The sequence below is a fragment of the Cryptomeria japonica genome, chromosome 7 (assembly GCF_030272615.1).
Source record: "Cryptomeria japonica chromosome 7, Sugi_1.0, whole genome shotgun sequence".
Classification (NCBI taxonomy): domain Eukaryota; kingdom Viridiplantae; phylum Streptophyta; class Pinopsida; order Cupressales; family Cupressaceae; genus Cryptomeria; species Cryptomeria japonica.
In genome coordinates, this window is record NC_081411.1 from 407,568,779 (window position 1) to 407,587,509 (window position 18,731).

The 18,731-nt window shown below is 38.5% G+C and overlaps 1 protein-coding gene across 2 annotated transcripts in view; it reads left to right on the top strand.

Annotated features, from left to right (window-relative positions):
• LOC131041410 (alpha-N-acetylglucosaminidase) overlaps positions 1 to 18,731 on the top strand; it is a 286,676-nt gene that overhangs the window by 173,386 nt on the left and 94,559 nt on the right. For both annotated transcript variants that reach the window (XR_009105026.2, XM_057974485.2), the window contains exons 12-14: positions 1,205 to 1,314; positions 1,433 to 1,535; positions 4,715 to 4,813. Coding sequence is in view for 1 of the 2 variants with exons in the window: in XM_057974485.2 (XP_057830468.2) it covers positions 1,205 to 1,314; positions 1,433 to 1,535; positions 4,715 to 4,813 (312 nt within the window). In the remaining variant the exon portion in view is untranslated. The remainder of the gene's footprint in view (positions 1 to 1,204; positions 1,315 to 1,432; positions 1,536 to 4,714; positions 4,814 to 18,731) is intronic.

The window sequence follows — 18,731 nt, forward strand, 5'->3', positions numbered from 1 at the left end:
AGAAAAATGGAGATATTTGATGTTTTTAATGAGTTTTGGTTTGCAAAGTGCTATTGATCTTGTTTGTCTGAGTTTTCTGTGTTTTGGAAGTGTTTGAAGGTGCTGAGTAAGAGTGCCCCCTCAAACTATAGTAATCAATGACATTCCCCCTTTCTCAAATTCTTCGACCATTGAAACCATGGGAACATAGACTTATAGCTCTAATCACTTACTAACTCCTCTGCCCTCTAAAACAAGTGGAAAATCTCTCCAAAGAAAAGAGAAATCTACCCACATGGTGTTGGCCAGTGTCAATGACCCTTTTCAAAGGATTCTATCTGCTATGGGCTCAGAGCAAGATATTGGACATCTTTAAAAAGAAGTCTCTCTTTTGGTCTCATACATTCAAGAATAAAAAGACAATCTGAAAATATTGCAGGATTCCCGTATATGCTAGTGTGAGTTGTAAAACTTCTGAGACAAAATTTCATAAGCATTCAAAGAAGTGAAGAAATTGAATAAATTTTAACCACAAAGACAAAAAGGAACAGTTGGCTGAAGTAAAGCAATGAAATAGGCCCTAGATCACTTCCTATTTCTCTACTAACATAATGGAATTCCCTCATGGAAAAGTCATTTACCCATGAGAACTCCTATCCCAATGAATGCTTCCAGAAGGAAAGAACAATAATTGGAGAGACATTGATGCAAATTAAACATGAGGGGAGGAAAAAAAGAAAGTATTGTTGGCTTCACAACAACAATTAGCATGTTCGTCACCATGCCTCATTGTAACTTTCTCCTTTGTTTATAAAAGAGATGAAAATGCTGCCTTTCAAAAGCATTTTGCTAAAAAGGTATTATATCTTCCTTATGTAGTTCTTCTAAGTTTATATCTATCTGTTACTACCATTAAACGGATATAGCTGATTGTTTTGTATCTGTTGTATGTTGTAATTGATCCATGTGACCATTTCTTTCAAAATTTGCTGCAATTTTCTTAATACAGTTGGCTTATGTAATCACCTCTTTATCAAATTACTTGTGCTTCACCTAGTGGTTTTGCCAAGGGATCCCAACCATGGTTTTTGTAATTTTATATACTTATCAATACAATATCTTTTTATTATTCAATTTACTCAACCGTAATATTAAAGATTATAAAAAGTATTTTTAGAAAGGAATATCACAATAAACATGCTTATCATGTTGGCTACCCTTGTAGGCACTCCTGCATTCAGTTCCCATAGGAAGGATGGTTGTCCTTGATTTATTTGCAGAGGTGAAGCCCGTTTGGTCTAGCTCAGATCAGTTTTATGGTACTCCTTATATCTGGCAAGTGATGATTTCCATGAAAGTGAATGCCATGTAATTATTCTATTTAAGTATTTTGGATCAAACAATTATAGTTTTCTGATTTAAGTCCAAATCTTGAATTTGAATAATATTGCAGGTGCATGTTACATAATTTTGCTGGAAATATTGAAATGTATGGAGTTTTAGATGCCATTTCATCTGGGCCAGTTGAGGCTCAAACAAGTCAGAACTCGATGATGGTAAGACATCTGTAACCAATTTTTGGACAATTTTTCTTCATTGTTACATCCCAATTTTGAATAATATGCATCCCAAATTTTCATGTGAAGGTTTTTGTTCAACTTCATAATAATAATAAAATAATATTTTTCAAGTAAAATGTATTACAGACGAGGAGATAGCTCAATTCTAGACTTTATAAGCATGATCTGCATATGAGAACCTGGATGCTTTGTCTGTTTAATCAAATTAATTTTCTGCTCTTTTCTTGATTTTTATTCAATGAGAGTCTCTAATGATAAAATTTGAAATGACATCTCAAGCAGCCTGTTAGTGCTAGAATGTGAAAATGGAATTTTCCTTTCAAACTCAAGTCCAGGAATGGCTGTAAGAGTTGAAGAAAGTACACAGTGACTGTCGTTTGATTATAATTGACAAGATGGACAGAACATGCATAGATAATAATGGTATAATGATTGAAACACTTCTGGAATAATCTGTGTGAGTTTTGTTTAGATCAATGTCAGGATCACACTCTGTGATACTACATCAAAATGAAGATAATAATTCAAATTCTTCTAAAATAAACTATGTGAATTCTGTTTTCATCAATGTTTTGGATCACACTTTGATCTATTGTCAAGATGAGGATAATAATCAATATGTTTCTAGAATAAAGTGATTTTTGTTGACATTTCAGATCACACTCCATGATCCTATATCAGAATGAGGAAAATTTCGTTAAAAAATCACAGTTTATTCCAGAAGCATTTCAATCATTGACATGGATTGTGAAAATCTCATATATATTATTAATAATTTTATATCCATTAGGGAATTCTACATACATGCATATCATCTTCCATTGGAGGAGATAAAGCACTTGTAGATCAAAGGTGTTTGTGAAAATAAAAGGTTATGCTTTCAAAACATTTTTCAAATTTGAACTTCTACCTCATTGTCATTATGAAGTCTTAATTTTGCTCATTAGTTCTTTATGACAATAGTTTTAAATATTGTGGGCATGTGAAAGGAAACCATGAAACCAAATACTTGTTTTCGGTGGATAGCATAATTTTGTTTGTTGATGATTTTAGTAAGGTAAAAGAAAGGAGCAAGAGTGAACATCAATACATTTTACAGTTCGAAGAATGAAACGTACCATTTTTTAAATTGCCATACTCTAAATGCTAAAATTTGCTTAAAAACATATGCTATTAAATCTAGAAAAATAAGACTTATCCAATGAGGGTTGTGGTTATTATTGACAACTATTAGGCTGCCGAAGAATTAATGGTATAGTGCAATGGATAAGGTTGATGTTCTTATTGTCACCACCTAGGTTCAAACTGCCATTGGGCCATTGAACTTATGGGATTTGTAGCCAAGCCTGACTAATGCCCAAAAAAAACTAGGTTATCAATCCTTGTTGACAATTGACACCTTCATATTAGTTAAATCAATTAGAATAACAAGCTTTGATTATTTTCTTCATCCAATTTAAACTGCTTTCTCGTGTCAATGTTCATTTTGTCTAAAGACTCTAGGTATCAAATGATTTTGGAAGTCATGCCTTGCTTTTGGCAATTACATTATAGGGTACACGCATTGATCTTATAGACAAAAGATTAAGCTAAGACAAGGATCGAGTTCCTGATATCTCTATTTTGTATTATTGGACAAAAGATCAAGATCATGGAGGTTTAGCTATAGAAAGTTCTCAAGATCACTAGAGTTTTGATGTATGGCCAAATAAAGATTCATGGAAGATATTTAAGGTCTCTTTTGGATATAGTTGATCATCAAAGTTGCAGTAGCATGTAAACCTATGCCAACATGGGAAGCCTGCAAATGTGGAACACAACTTATAAGATGAGTTCCATTACTTTAGAAGTTGGCTCTTAATATTTTCAATAAGATCGTTTGGATAAAAGATAAAGAAAAGGGAAGAGAAAGAATCTATTCATTGCTTAAATATTTTAACATTTGCATTCTACAGACTTTGCACAACAATAATTTACGAAATTACTTTAAATATTCATGAAATGAGAAAAATACTACCAAAGAGGAAAAATAAGAGGGATGAAATAAACATGACCTATAATATTCATCTGTTGGCATTGCATAATTTCAGATTCATAAGATAATAAAATAACTCTAATATATGGAGGATTTTGTAAATGATAAATATTTTGAGAAAAATACTAAGTTTGCAAAGCTCTTATAAAATGATGATTCTTAATTTTTGACACAACTCTTATCAATCCTACAAGCCCCAAGAAAGCCAAAATTGTTACCTCCAAATATGAGAAACAGCAGCATTTACATGAATAACCCTTTGCTGCATGATTGTGCCAAAATTTCAAAATTCAAAGCAATGTTGTTCTAAAAGTTAAAAATGTTCTGAAATCTTTTAAAAGTGGTGCCCTTCATTACTTTGAGCAATAAATCTAGAGCACTGGCATGGTTTAGCCTTGATACTTTTGAATTTTCAAAAATTGCTTTGGTTGTTTGATGCAAGATTCCTTACCAAAATTGGATGGTTTAGAAAGAGTCCAGCTATTATGTCCTTTCATTCTTTTTGCCAATGGCACAACAGAAGTAGAGTTATTCGACTGACATTTCAAAAATCACCTGCCAAATTGCCAAGTGTTTTATTATGTTCTTTGCTTTTCTTCATGCTTCTTAATACATTGGTGGATATCGAAAAGCTCATGTGTGTTCTAGCATCCATAGCATATTCTCTATAAGAAAAACTTTTGTGGAATTTATGGCTAGAATGACATAATATTGTTAGTTGTGAATGATTAGTGGATTTTGGAAGGCATGGCCATCAAATCCCTCATTGACATTGCATTAATATTGTAATAGAATTTGGAAATGCTAAGGATAAGAGAATGTAAGGTTGAAACCCTTAATATGTGAAAGATAAACCTACTTTATTTTCAATATTAATTTAAATATTGTAATTTCCAAAGTGGCTAGATTTCTACCATGTAGTATATTGCATGTTACTTGTATCGTCACCTTTCATGGATGAGTGCTTCCATTTTACTTGCCAGGAATAAGGAGTATATGATATATGGATTTAAAACAGATAACCATTCTTTTCTATATGCTTTTAACTATAAAACTTAGCAATTTAATTGTCCTTTTTAACATTTTAGTAAAGCCTTATTCTTTTTTGTTGTGTTGCAAGGTTGGGGTTGGCATGTGCATGGAGGGTATAGAACAAAATCCAGTTGTTTATGATTTGATGTCTGAAATGGTATTTCGTGGTGAAAAGGTTAATGTGGAGGTAACAACCATTATTCCTTCCTCAGTTTTCAGTAGTCATGAAAATGATAATGGTCCTATGCATTGCATAATTTTGTATTAGGTATTTCATTCTTCACATGTATCATAACCACATTATATAGTGCATTAGATTATCTAGCGTATCATGTCCACAAGAGTTCCATATAAAACATTCGTTTAGTTTTGTTTTATTGAAATATTAAACTCACAAAGGTCAATTAAACTATTTTAACCTAATGACTAATGGTGAGAAAGTACAGACTTGTTGAGAATCAGAGTTTTTTGGCTTTATGCCTGTGTATTTTAGCTCCAATATTTCCTCCCATACGGTTTTGATTCTACGTAGTATTCAGGAACTTTGTAACTACATCTTGAAGTGTAAACATTTTTCAACAGATGTTAGTTGCTGCTCTTCATTAACTTTGAAAAGGCAGGCTAGTTTGATGTGGACTTGCTATTTTGACCTGTTATTGAAATATTCTCATCATATATTTCATTATTGCATGTACATGTTAGTTCTTTATTATTGCCCTGTACCATAACACATTCTCAACTTATATTATTATCCATTCAATGGCCTCTATATGGTGACTCATTTTCTTTCATAATGTTATGGTCCTTCAAAGCTTAAGCGAATGATCCTTGTCACATCCATGGGAAGACAAGGTAAAGAAAAGAGGCCATGCATGGGGAATGGTGATCATACATGCAATTTTCACGACATTAATCAAAATGTGTAAATAACACCAAAAAATAAAAGTTTATTTTTGTATTGCAAAATACAGAGCATCAGTAAAAGGGGCATGTGAAGTGGTTTGGCTTTGAAAAATGCTGAGAGAACTACAAGCTCACAATCCTTTTCTATGATAAAAAAGGTCTCAAGCTGGCAAAGAATTCCATTTTTCATGAGAAAGCAATGTATTCTAACTTACATTTCCATTTCATTTGGCAACTCATAGAAGATTGATAAATTGAGCCACAATATTGTCCAACTCAAAATCAGACTGCAGACATTCTCACCAAGTCTGTTTTCTTAGATAAATTTGTAGAATTTAGAGATAAAAACTGGTCTATTTTCTAGAATTACCTTTATAGAGTGACCCATGGTGAGTACTAATGAGTACCTTGAGAATCTATAGGAGAAACTCGTGCATGCCAAATTGCTTTGAATTTAAGTTTTTATGTTGGTGAGTTTTTCCAAATTATTCTGAATTGCTGAGTCCTACTAGTCAAATTCAGGTTTGCTGAAGTACTGATTTCTGATCAAATTTTGGGTCTGCTAAGTTTGAGTTTGTGAAGTATGGCACAACAACACTATTATGCCAATATTTAGTGTGAGAACAATGATATGTATGTATGACAATATGTAGATTAAAGAGGAGCTTTTCAAAATGTTAGCATTTTGATTTGTCCCTTTTAGAACAACGCAAAATGAAACATTGTATAAGGTGAAACCTTTCTTTGAATTTCAAGGTGAAGCTCCTTTCTAGATAAAACTAAAAACCCTACAACTCTAAGCAATGGAAGCAATTTTTTTTTGGTTCTTGGGTATGGGCACAAGGCTTGTTAACACTTCTACTCAAGACAAGAAATTTTTATATCTTTCACTTGAAAGCAAACACCTGCAACAGCTCTAGATAATCACAGAAACTAAAAAGTGATTACGACAAAAAGCTTGGATCGGATTAACCATAAGATTCAGCTAATCAAATAAAGAGAATTGTATACAATGCGACAGTTACCACTTCAACTAAATCTACAATGCAAAGATAACAATATTCAATAAAAGCTATTTAATTTCCTAAATCAACAGAAGATAATACAAAAATCTTCAACAATAATTCCAGCAGCAAGCATAAAATTACTATTAGAAAATCTAAGTGCATAAAACACTTTATTATAAGTATTTACACTGTTTTGGAGGTGATTAATTCAAAAATAAAAACTTATTAAAGTTCTATACTAAAAATAGTTTGCTTGCAATCCAAGCAAGCCTAAATACAAAATTTGTTTGAAATACATTATCTAGAACTAAAACATCTTTTGATAGCTTTCATTTTAAAAAATCACATTTTAAGACAAATCTTCTAGAAGTTTATTTAATAATAGATATCCACCAATCATAGCCATGGCTAGAAATAGTCAATCTGCTGCATGAATGGCCTCTATTAGTGACTTCAATACATCTTCCTCATTTTGGCTATGTAGGATCCCTAGAAGAAACTCGAAACCCTAGACCTTGGAAATAAATCCTTAGCACACGTACTTACAAAAATTGATTACCAATCCTTAGGTGGCATTGGTGACGAATAACAAACTAAATAGAACCTTAACCATATATGGCAGATTTGATAGAAGAATTATATTCCTCTATTTTGGTGGAATTAGATAAGATCGTTATTATTGGCTGGGGAATAAATTATCAGTTTGCGATATTAAATATTGCAAAGGGCAAGTATTAAACCGGTGGTTAATTTAAAGAATATTGAGCAATATTTAGTTATATGTTGTGGGGGTTCCAAATTGTGTTCGAATCGCCTATCATAACATTGTGTGTGAACTAGGAAAGTGCTGTCTTCTTTCTTAGAGTTGGTGATGATCCTTTGTTCCTGTGGCATGAAGCTTGAAGACCATCCGTTGGGTGATGACAATCACGGATTGATCAGTTTGTAATGTTTATTCATCATATCTTAGATGCACTAAAGGTTACTGCATATTCAGATTTCTGAGGTTGATTTGATTAATCTATTGTTGGGCATGACCAAAGAAACAGGACTTGGACTCGGCTTGGACTCGGCAAGGCTGACTCGGACTTGGAATCGGGACTCAGTGTCAGACTCGGCTCCAGACTCAGTTGGACTCAGGAAAGTGAAAAACTCAAGAAATTTAGAGATTTTTAATTATTTAAAACTTGTTTCAGACACCCTTTATTGAATACACTTTAAAGACACAAAAACATCATTAAAATCGGCTCATTTGATTACATACACAAGTATACATCAATCACATAAGCATAAACGCAAATTGTAGCTGAAGAAAATAACAAACATAGATATATAAATATTGTCAAATGTATACAATATTACAAAACTCATGGAATAAAAAATCCATGTCATCATATGATCATCATCAAATGTTTCATACAAATACCAAAGGTAAATAGTATATACTAAATACAACTACAAGTGTACAAGCCTATGGCTCAGAGGGCCATGCACCCTCTCGCTCTGGCCCCCTGCGAAGGCGTTTAAAGTAATTCCTAGATGATTCAGCAGCCATAGTCGCTCCTCGTGACACCATGCCATGCTCACTAACATCAGGAACAGCTATGTCATGCTCACCAACATCAGGAATAGTTGTGTCACTCTGAGTCTCAGTATTTCCTGTCTCTGCTCGTGCTCTCTGCTCCTCCTTTGCCATGGCTACAGCCTCAGCCTCTATATCTACTTGGTCGATCCAATCAATGTCATCATCACTAAATACAGCTGTAGGAGTCCCAGGAGTTGTCTGATTCTCATTGGCCCACTCTGCTTCAAGATCAACCTCATCTAGAATGATAGGAGACATGTCAACTATTGCGTTCTTTCTCATTCTCAGGCGGAGGTTGTAGTGAACAAAGACGAGATCATTCATCTTCTCCACAGATAATCTATTGCGCCTCTTGGAGTGTATGTGCTCAAACATACTCCAATTGCGCTCACAACCTGATGCGCTGCATGGTTGGCTCAAGATGCGAATGGCCAACTTCTGAATATTTGGTGTCTTTGGGCCAAAAAAGTTCCACCAATGATCTGAGTTTGAAATGAGAAAAATAAATAAAATCAGTCTCACTCATGAACTCATTTAACAAGTTACAATATAGTGTTGAATAAAACTAAAATTAAGCCTTACAATTTATTTTTACCTGGCATCATAGTTGTCCTACCGTCTTTGGCGACAGGACAAGAGAAGGTCTCCCCTTGTGCATCTGAGAACAACTGTAGCTCTCGAAAAAGGTCTATCTAAGAAGTACCAACAAGTCCCATCTTCTCCATGATTGCATATAGCCCATTAAGGACCTCCACATCAGCCTTGAAAGAAGGGATAAAACAGAATGCCGGATTCAGATAATAGGCTGATTCCTCTACTATAATAGAGCCTTAAAGCGCTTCCTTGCTCTCCTCCCCCGAGAAATCAATTACCTATCTAAGAGAAAGCCCTCAATTCCTCACCCTTATTAGGTCTAAGAGCCTGCTTAGCATCCTCTCGATCCATCAAATAGAAAGGCGAAAAGGGTTTTCACTTCGATCACTTTGAGCAAAATATGGGTTGGATAATCAATAAAAAACCAGACTCATAAAGTGTGTGCGTGGGGATGTACTCTGATCACTCTGCTGGGCTATGAACTCTAGGGCAAAGGAGCACAAGCTTCCTCGGCATGGATGGGCCTATGAAGCTGATGATGCCATCTCCTATCAATGATCTCCCAAATGGGACCATACTTGCTCTCATCTCCTCCATAGACGAATCTGATGGCCTCCTTTGCCCTATCCATGCCCTCATATATATAGCCCATTGCGGGCTTATCTCCATCCGCAACTCGCAACAAAACCACCAAGGGCTTAACAAATTGCAAAATTGAAAATATTGTGTAATTTAGAAAAATGAGCAAATAAGAGAATACATATAATAAGTTATAAAACATGAAGTTAAATTGTAGAATTTATGAAAAAATTATCTTCACTATCTCATCACAAGGGACCCAAAAGCCTTGCTCATCAAAAATGCAGTTTGCCATATCTTTCCCTGCAGGGGTGGTAGCATAGGATGAGGAAGACCACTCCTCACCAACAATCATATGTCTCAAGGCAGACTTAGACCTAAGCATGGACTGCAATGTGAGGAAGTTTGTGGCAAATCTTGTGATTCCTAGACGAGCTAACTCCTTCTGCTCTGTGTATTGTCTCATAAGAGCCAACACCCATGAATGATTATATACAAATTTGCAGACATTTCTTGCCCTTTCTACACATCTCTTGACCCATGGGATTTTTCCAATATCCTCCAACATGAGGTCAATGCAATGGGCAGCACATGGAGTCCAAACTATAGATGGGTGCCTCTCCATCAATAGTCTACCTGCAGCAACATAATTTGTTGCATTGTAAATTGTAATTAACGGAGGTACAAACTACAAGATAGTAATTAATTTGCAAACAAAATTAGTTTGTAATCAAAAGTTTACCTGCAGCAACATAATTTGCTGCATTGTCGGTCACCACCTGTACCACATTCTCCTCACCCACATCTTCAATCACCTCCTCTATCTGCTCACATAGGTAGGTGGCATTCTTGCAATGGGTAGAGGCATCAATGGACTTGATGAAAACGGTGGCCACTGAAATAAAAAAATAAAGCTAGGTCAATGATCATTCAATAAACCATTAGATAAACCATAAAAAATTAAAGACTATATGAAACTAAAATTAATCAATCACTTGTGGAAGAAACAGGAAAATTAAGGAGAGTTCTATTTCTCCTATCCGTCCAACCATCAGTCATGATGGTGCAACCTTTAGTGCTCCATATCTAGCGTTGTTCATCTAAATCCTTCTTCACATCATCCACCATTTGAGACAAAATGGGTGCCCTCAAATCATTCTCACTAGGGGCTTTGAACCCCGCCCTGCATATGGTAATGGCATCAACCATTCGTTGCCAATAAGGACACCTGTCACAAAGAAACTCAATGAGATAAGTTAAGTATAAAAATTCAATGAGATAAGTTAAGTATAAAAATTAAAACAATCAAAGTTATCAAACATAAAAGTTAGTAAAACATTCACCTGGCTACAAAGAATGGAATACAGCTGTAGCTCCAAAATCTGCCAACTACCATTTTATCAGCATCATGGACCTCCTTGTTCCAACCCATGCCCTCAAGCGACGATTGGGACCCAGGAGTAGTGCGAGGCACAAAGAAGGAATCCAACCTAGATTTACGAATCCTAGGTCCAATGGTAGCACTACCACTACAACTACTAGTGCTAGGAGCATGAGAAGTGGCGGTGGCACTGCCACTTATAGAAGCAGAAGCAGAAACGGAAGCACCAGCAGTAGCAAACTGAGTGGGACGATATGGAGGTAAGGAAGAAGGGCCTCCAACACAACCTAACTGTGTCCCTCTTCCTAAAATTGTCTCTCTCCCAATGGCCGCTCGATCCTCCTTTTGTTTCTTTTTCCTTTCAATCTCCTCAACCATTACATAACATTCACGTACGGCCTGAGGGACCTGCTTTTAGGCATGGTTCGACATCATGTCCACACACCAGCAATATGGTATTTCAGCCTATATATACCTCCATGGAATATTGTTTTGCAAAACATACATTTTGTTTGCCCCTTTCCTTGCCCTGGAAAATCCTCATGATATTTCCAAGTAGGGTCGTTTCTAATGGGGGGTCTAGAAGCTGAAGTAGACATTTTAGGATAGTTTTGTGAAACTTGAAGTTGAGGCAAATAATAAAGTGAAGTTTGCTGCAATAAAACATTACAAATACAAAATAAAATTAATACATATTACATACATTCAAAAAAACTAAAGTAGGGTTTGTCAAACCCTACTTTTAAAAAAAGAAATTTACAAACCTTACATAGTACAATACTACAACTACATATTACATGGTACATACAAACATACAAAAGATTTTGAAAGAAAATGTAAAAATTTCAAAAAAAATGAATAGAAAATGGAATTTTTTGCATACAAGAAACAAACTAATCTTCAAAAAAACAATCGTACCTCTTACAACAAGCTTGAAACGAGCTGCAAAGTCTTCCTATCCAACTCTTGATGCACCAAATCGAAACACAATGCAGCTCCAATGTGACAAATTGAAGAAAACTTGAGCTTCCTCCTTGCTAGTTTTTCTTCTATGCACCCTTGTTTTTCTTCCCAACTCACTTTACTCCTTTTTTTGCAAGTGAATGAAATGAAAGTCACTTTTAGGGATAGAAGATAATTATAAAAAAAAAAAGGACTTAAAAAACATTGCAAAATAATTTTTTTTTGTGTTTTTCTTTGGCTTGATGCCGGCTGAGTCTGGGGCTCGGGACTCGCTGAGTTTGGCGAGTTTGGGCCAAACTCGCCAACTCAGCGAGTCTGGTGAGTTTAATTGCCAGAATCGGATGAGTCCGAGTTCGAGCCCCTGGGACTCACCGTGCCTGACTCGTACTCGGACTCGCCGAGTCTAGGCGAGTCTGGGCGAGTCCCATTTCTATGGGTGTAACTGTTTAAAGCGTTGGTATGAGGCATTCCCTCTTAGATGTGAACAACTAGTTATATTCTGGACGAATCCTTCAGTTAAGAAATTGTAGGTTGAGACTAGGGATGGAGCCATAATTGGAAGTTTGGCCTTTTCATTGTTGAGCGAGTTCTTCTGCAGAGTAGAGCCTAATTCTCTGATTTTTACATCAGCGGTGAAATGTCATCCTCATGTTCAACTGTGTACTTTTTGTTTGCAATCCAAAAGAGATTATTGCACCCAAAATAGTGTTCACAAATTGTTGAGATGGTTTTGCAATGAATACAAGCAATAATGGTTCACATATTAAGGAAGCTTCTAATGAGTCTCCAGATTATAGTGATGCAAAAGAAGACCTCAAGGATGGCAAAGAAGGTACACTTATTTCTCTTTCTGGTTCAAGGTATGGTGAGTTCAAGTTTCCAAATTTTAGTATAATATTGTAGATGAAATTTCAGTTGCATGACTACATGAGCATTGAAAATCACAATGTGATTGGATTTTGTGATTTTGATATTGTGGTGGAGGTGTTGATGGGTGTTTTATGACCATGCCAACACAAAATAAAGTTTCCAACGGTCACTCTATCCTCTCTTGAGCAAAATCCGGTGTATGCTATTATTTTCAGAAGATCATACAAGCGATTCCAAGGTTCCTACTGCGAACTTGTGACTTTGTGATGGATATGAGCTCGTTTGGCTTGATGTTTGCTGGTAAGCCAAGGGGGACCTTCTGTAAAATGGAACAATCCTTAAGGAGACTTAACAAATTTAAACGTCAAGGAAGTATAGCGAATGATTTAGCAACAATAAGTGTTTTTGGAATGTTTTCTCAATAAAATATGCAGAAAGTAAATGAGCGAACGGATTGAGAGGTTCTAATCTAAATCCGAAGAACTCAAAAGGCAACAAATGCTCAGGTTAGAATTGACCACAATTTGTTTCGCCAACTTTAGACAACTATGCAAAGAGAGGTGCAATCTTCAAGGGTTGTGCAAAAGATTTTCATATCATCAATGAACACCATCAAAGAACAATGCTCACTCGATAATCGAAGTTAAACATACACATGTAAAAGGCTCAGTCCAACCTTAAACTGCAAATAGAAATCATCTACTTGCAAAAGGTATGAGCAAATGATCTCACCATGAAACAATATCATCTATCTCATTCATCTAATTGCTTGAAAATAAATCTAAACTACCTGAGGAAGAGAAACCATGCAAACTTTCAAAATAACACAAGTAATCACCAAAACCAATGAATTACTTCTTATTATCCTGATAGCTTATAGCAACAATTTCATACAAATTCTCCCTCTTTTACAAATGAATGGGTGAACCCCTTTTATAGGCCCCAAAAATGAAAATGGATGGCCAAGATTACATTGAAATCAAGGGCTAAGATCTCCCCATGCAAAACTCTAATCAGGGTTTGACCCAAAATAACCTATGTGGCGCCAAGTACTGGGCCTGGAAATAAATGAGGGATCACGCCCACTATGCATTAAATAACGCATCACTCCAAATAAGGCACTTACTATTCATTAAGTAGCCCAACACTCCATGCATTTAATAAACCATCACCCAAAATAGGGCATCCACTATCTTTATCTTTGACGACAAATGCTATGAATCTGGTTGTGATGGCCTCGAGCTCACCTACAGAGACACTTGGTGCAGTTTCAAACTTAAACTCCAAAATGGCTATGCCCTTTTCACACTAGAAAATCTTCTCCCATCTTGACATTGTCTCCTGAGTTCTGCGCATGATGCTTGAGAATAATAAGTTAGGTGGCTTCATCTTGTGATTCCAAGTCCCGCATCAAATTATAAGTCAGGTGGGTGATCTTTTCTTTCAGTTTGCTGATGTGACGCTCAACGTAGAGTCTTGTCAATTTTGTAACTGGCTGGCTTAGGGTATCCAGATCAACAATTTCTAGTTCTGACCAAATAGGTGCTTGGATTGGCTTATCCTTTTCCTTCTCATAATCAAAGCGATCATTGTTCACATCCTCTTCTACCTGATTTGGCACTTGGATGATTTTGTACATCCTTATCATCCTAAGAGGCAACTTGGAAAACATTCTCTTCCATCAACCATTTCTTTTTTTCCTTGATGAGTTTTTTGGTTGGTTTGGCCGTAGATGCCCCTTTCTTGGGTATACCAAATATCCTCTTGAAATCCTCTGGTTTAAACGAAACTCGCATTGTGCACCCTTGAAACTGAATGACGGAAGCTCGTTCCTGTGGGTTGTATCCAGACACCATGGTTCGCAGAATTGGCTCAAAATCCTTAATGCTGAATGTGGGCATTTGGATGGCATGGTCGACCTGGGCCTTCCTGAGAGAATCCTTTGTTACATGGTCCAGAGGGGTTTCTTCCCACCAAGTATGACATTCGCTGCCGGTCACACTCTCAAATGCTACATTCTCCGCTGTGATTCCCTCCGAATCCTTTTGTACCTTTGGCCTGTTCTTGGCTTTCTTGCTATTGGCTAGCTCTATGGCAGTCATGGCTGCTCTGCAAATGCCTTGTTCTATTCTCCTTCCTTTGTCCCATCCTTGGTCGTTATTATAAATGTCGGACAGTGTGCTTCGCCAATTTGTACGGCCCATTGCACTACCCACAACCTTCTCACCGTACAGATTCCGTAGTGTGCTTTGCCAAGCAGCCCTCTTACTTCGTATACCTGTCTGTTGCCTACGTGTATGGACTATTGTGTGCTGGTCTTCATACGGTACTTGTTTCCATGTTTGTACGACTTCCTCCTTCCCTGCCTCAGTGACCAGACATTGCTGTACCATCTTCTTAGCTTACCGTACGGTCTATATTGAACTCCGTACGGAATATGGTACCGAAATTGCCTTACGTACGTAATACTTCGTCGACTTCGGTGCCAACCATACGGGTCAGTTATTACCACCGTACGCCACACACCTTCCCATGATATGCTTTCCGTACACCGTACACCGTATGGGTTATTCAATTGCCCTTCGTTTTCTTTTGTCACATCCATATGCGTCGATCGTACACCGTACGGTTTAGGTGTCTGGCTCTCCTGCTTCCCAGTTCGTGCAATCCGTATGTTGTACGGATTTGTCACTGCTTCTTCGCACGCCTTTACGTCCATACGATCAGTCCGTATGGTGTACGGACTTAATTTTCCTCCTTTGCCCAGTCGTACGGTTACCTGTCTTCGTCCTCTCAATTATGCCTTGCTGTCGGGTTTACTTCGCTTCCTCCCCTGCTCTGTGTATAATTGGGCCTTTTGGGGGTTTTTGTAATCACTTATCCTTGTCATGGTTAGGGTTAGGTGCAAATGCTTTAACTTAATATAAAATAAATGCCTTTTTAGCAGTCTTAATTTTTCCTTAGTTATTTTGCTTATTTTTGCCTGGCATTTCAATTTTCTAATACTTGCCAACTTTGATTTTTTTCTTTTCTCCATGTATTTCCCTTCCTTACCCTTTAGTACCCCCTTCTTTAACAGTCGTTTCACTTCCTTTATTTGGCAACGCTTTTTAAATATCAGTCCCCATACCTTCAGTTTACCAAGGTATCCCTTGGTCAGGTTGTGCCTTCTAATTGGTCTTTCGGGGTCCATTGGCTAGTTTATTGTGTCTACCACTACTGCTGAATGATCTTTCTGCCCCCTTTGTTTTCTCTTTGTTGGCCGGGTGCTATGCTTCTTCTTCACCTTCTTCACCGTTCCTTTGTTCCATGTCCTGTCTTCCTTCCATTTTTTGTTTGGTTCTTGGTCGGTGTCCTCATCCCCACTGTTGCTTCTCTTCACCCCTGAAGGCTCGCTCACAGTTTTTATTTTTATCTCCGAATCATGTAGCCACATACAGACGTGCGGAAGTCTTCTATAACATTCTTGTGCACAGCATGTCCCCACGTACTCTAGGTCCCATATCTTGTCGACTAATGGAGTGGGTCCCACCTCCTTATATCGGCCGTCAATGTAGCGACCCCCATACTGTTGGTGCCATTTCATGCTCTCTCCGTCGACCTCCGGTGGTCCCGCGGGGTTAGGGATCACTCAGTACAATGAATTGGGTCCGGCCTCTACGTCGCCTGGCTCGGAGGCGATGACGAATAGATCCTCTGTTTTGAGCACCATTTTTAAATAGGGACCTAGGGTTGCCCCGTATGCCTCTAAATCAAGCTCCTCCTCCAGGTCTACTAGTGCCTCTTCTTTATTTGCATTCTCTGCTCTCCTTCGGGCCTTTGTTTCTTCATCAATATCATAAGCAATGTACCCTTCCCGAAGTCCTTCGTATGGGGCCCGCTTCTTCTAGTGCCTTGAGACCCGCACCCAAACAGTCGGGTCCCCAAAATACGCATTCATGAGGTGCTTGTGGACCCTCGGAACCGCCACACCTTCTACCCGTTTTGACACCAGCCGTTCTTCCATGGCTGTAAAAGGCTTTGCCCACTCTTCATCTCTCCGAAAGGGTTCTTCTTTTATCACTGGGTCTTCGTCCACTTCTTTCTTCTGGCCAATGGTCCAGTGCCCCTTGGTGGCGTATCCCAAAATGTTAATCTCAATGACAGGTTTGCTCCGTTCTTTGTAGATTTTCAGTTTGGAACCATTCACTGGATCCATGATTGGATTGTTGTCCAGAGTCAAGAGCTTCATTGCCCCGTTCTTACCGACTTCTCTAATCTTATAGGGTCCAAGCCAACGGATTTTAAACTTCCCCGGTCAGAGTTTGTTCCGACCGTTGTAATTCAAAACTAACTGCCCCTACCGGAAGTTGGCCCACCGTAGGTGCTGGTCATGCCAATGCTTCCGTCGACGTTGCACCACCTCCGTCGCCCATTGTGCCATCAGTCTTCGTTCCTCTAGCTTTATTAGGCTGCCAAGCCTTGTACTCAAGCTTTCTTCATCACCGAGTCTATTATCCACCGCCATTCGAAGGCTCGGTACGGTTTACTCAGCTAGTACTACTGCCTCTTGCCCGTACATGAGCTGGAACGGGGTATGCCTGGTAGTGACTTTGTATGTTGTACGGTACGCCCATAGCACGACTAGTAGTCTTTCCTCCCAGTCTTCCTGTTCCACCCCACATGATTTGTAGATTATTAATACCAACACCTTGTTGGTTTCTTCTGCCTGCCCATTAGCTCAAGGATAGTACGTACTAGATAGGTTGTGGAATATTTTAAATTCTACGGTCATGGTACGAATTAGTTGATTGACAAAGTGCACTCCCCTATCACTAGTGATTTGAAGGGGTATCCCGTACCTTGTGACAATTTGTGCATACAAGAACCGCGTCGTACTCAGAGCCGTGTTGTTCGGCAAGGCCCTCGCTTCTCCCCACCTGGTGAGGTATTCCGTGGCTACTACAATATATTTACACCTGTGCATGTTACTTGGCTTCAAAGGTCCCACAAAGTCTAGACCCCACCATTCGAATAACTCCTGCGGCTGCGAAGGAAAGAGAGGCATGAAGTCCCTCTTGAGTGGTTTTCCCGCCCATTGGCAAGTGTCACACCCAATCACCCACTCTTGAGCGTCGGTGTGTAGAGTTGGCCACCATAGGACGGCCAGAAGCACTTTCCTAGAAGTTGCATCTGGTCCCATATGTCCGCTTGCTAACCTGTCGTGTGCCTCCTTCAACACACCAGGAATTTCCTCCTCCATGACACACCTCCTCAAGATTTGGTCGGGACCCATTTTATATAGAAGCCCATTGATTAGTTGGAAGGTCTTACTCTTCAGTGCCAGCTTCCTTCGTTCCCCTGAAGGCATCTCTCTTGGAAATGTGGAGGTAGATAGGTACTGGCCTATCTTTTCATACCAGGCTGGTAGTATTGCAATTTGGAACAAGTGTGCATCTGGAAAGTCTTCGTTCACCCCCTCGGCTGGTTCCCCTGATTTGATCCTTGATAGTTGGTCGACTATTACATGGGACTTTCTTGGCCGTACGATAAAGGTGAATTCCTGCAGGAGTAGTAGCCATTGACTTACCCTACCCTAGATGATTGGTTTATTTAACAGGTACATTAGTGCCTGATGGTCCACATAAAATGTGAACGGCGTAGCCAACAAATAGTGTCGGAACTTTTGTACTGCGTACATCATCCCTAGTGCTCTCGCTCTGTTGTGTTGTAGTTCCGTTCAACCCTTGACAGGAGTCAGTTTGCGAAAAAGATGGAATGGTCCAATCCTTGTGTCCCTACCTGCGCGAGGGTAGCACCAATTGCAAAGTTGGAGGCATCGACGTGTACATGAAACTCCTTGTTCCAGTCTGGGTATACCAATATTGGTGCACTCACCAGCCGATCGTTCAATTCTTTGAAGGCTTCTTCTTGCTCCGTACCCCATATGAACGACTTTCCTTTCCTCGTTAGCTTATCTAAGGGCCAGGAAACCTGTGCAAAGCCTTTGATGAATCTCCGGTAGTAGCCGACATGGCCCAGGAATGATTTCACCCCTGTCACATTTTTTGTGCTTTCTATTTTTACAATCACTCCTATCTTGTCCGGGTCTGTCTTCAGACCTTCCTTACAAACGATGTGGCCTAGGAGCTTCCCTTGTGGTACCATAAACCTGCATTTCCTTGGGTTCTGGGCTAGCCTAGCCTTCTGACACCTCTCCATGCACTCCCCCAGAGCCTTCAAA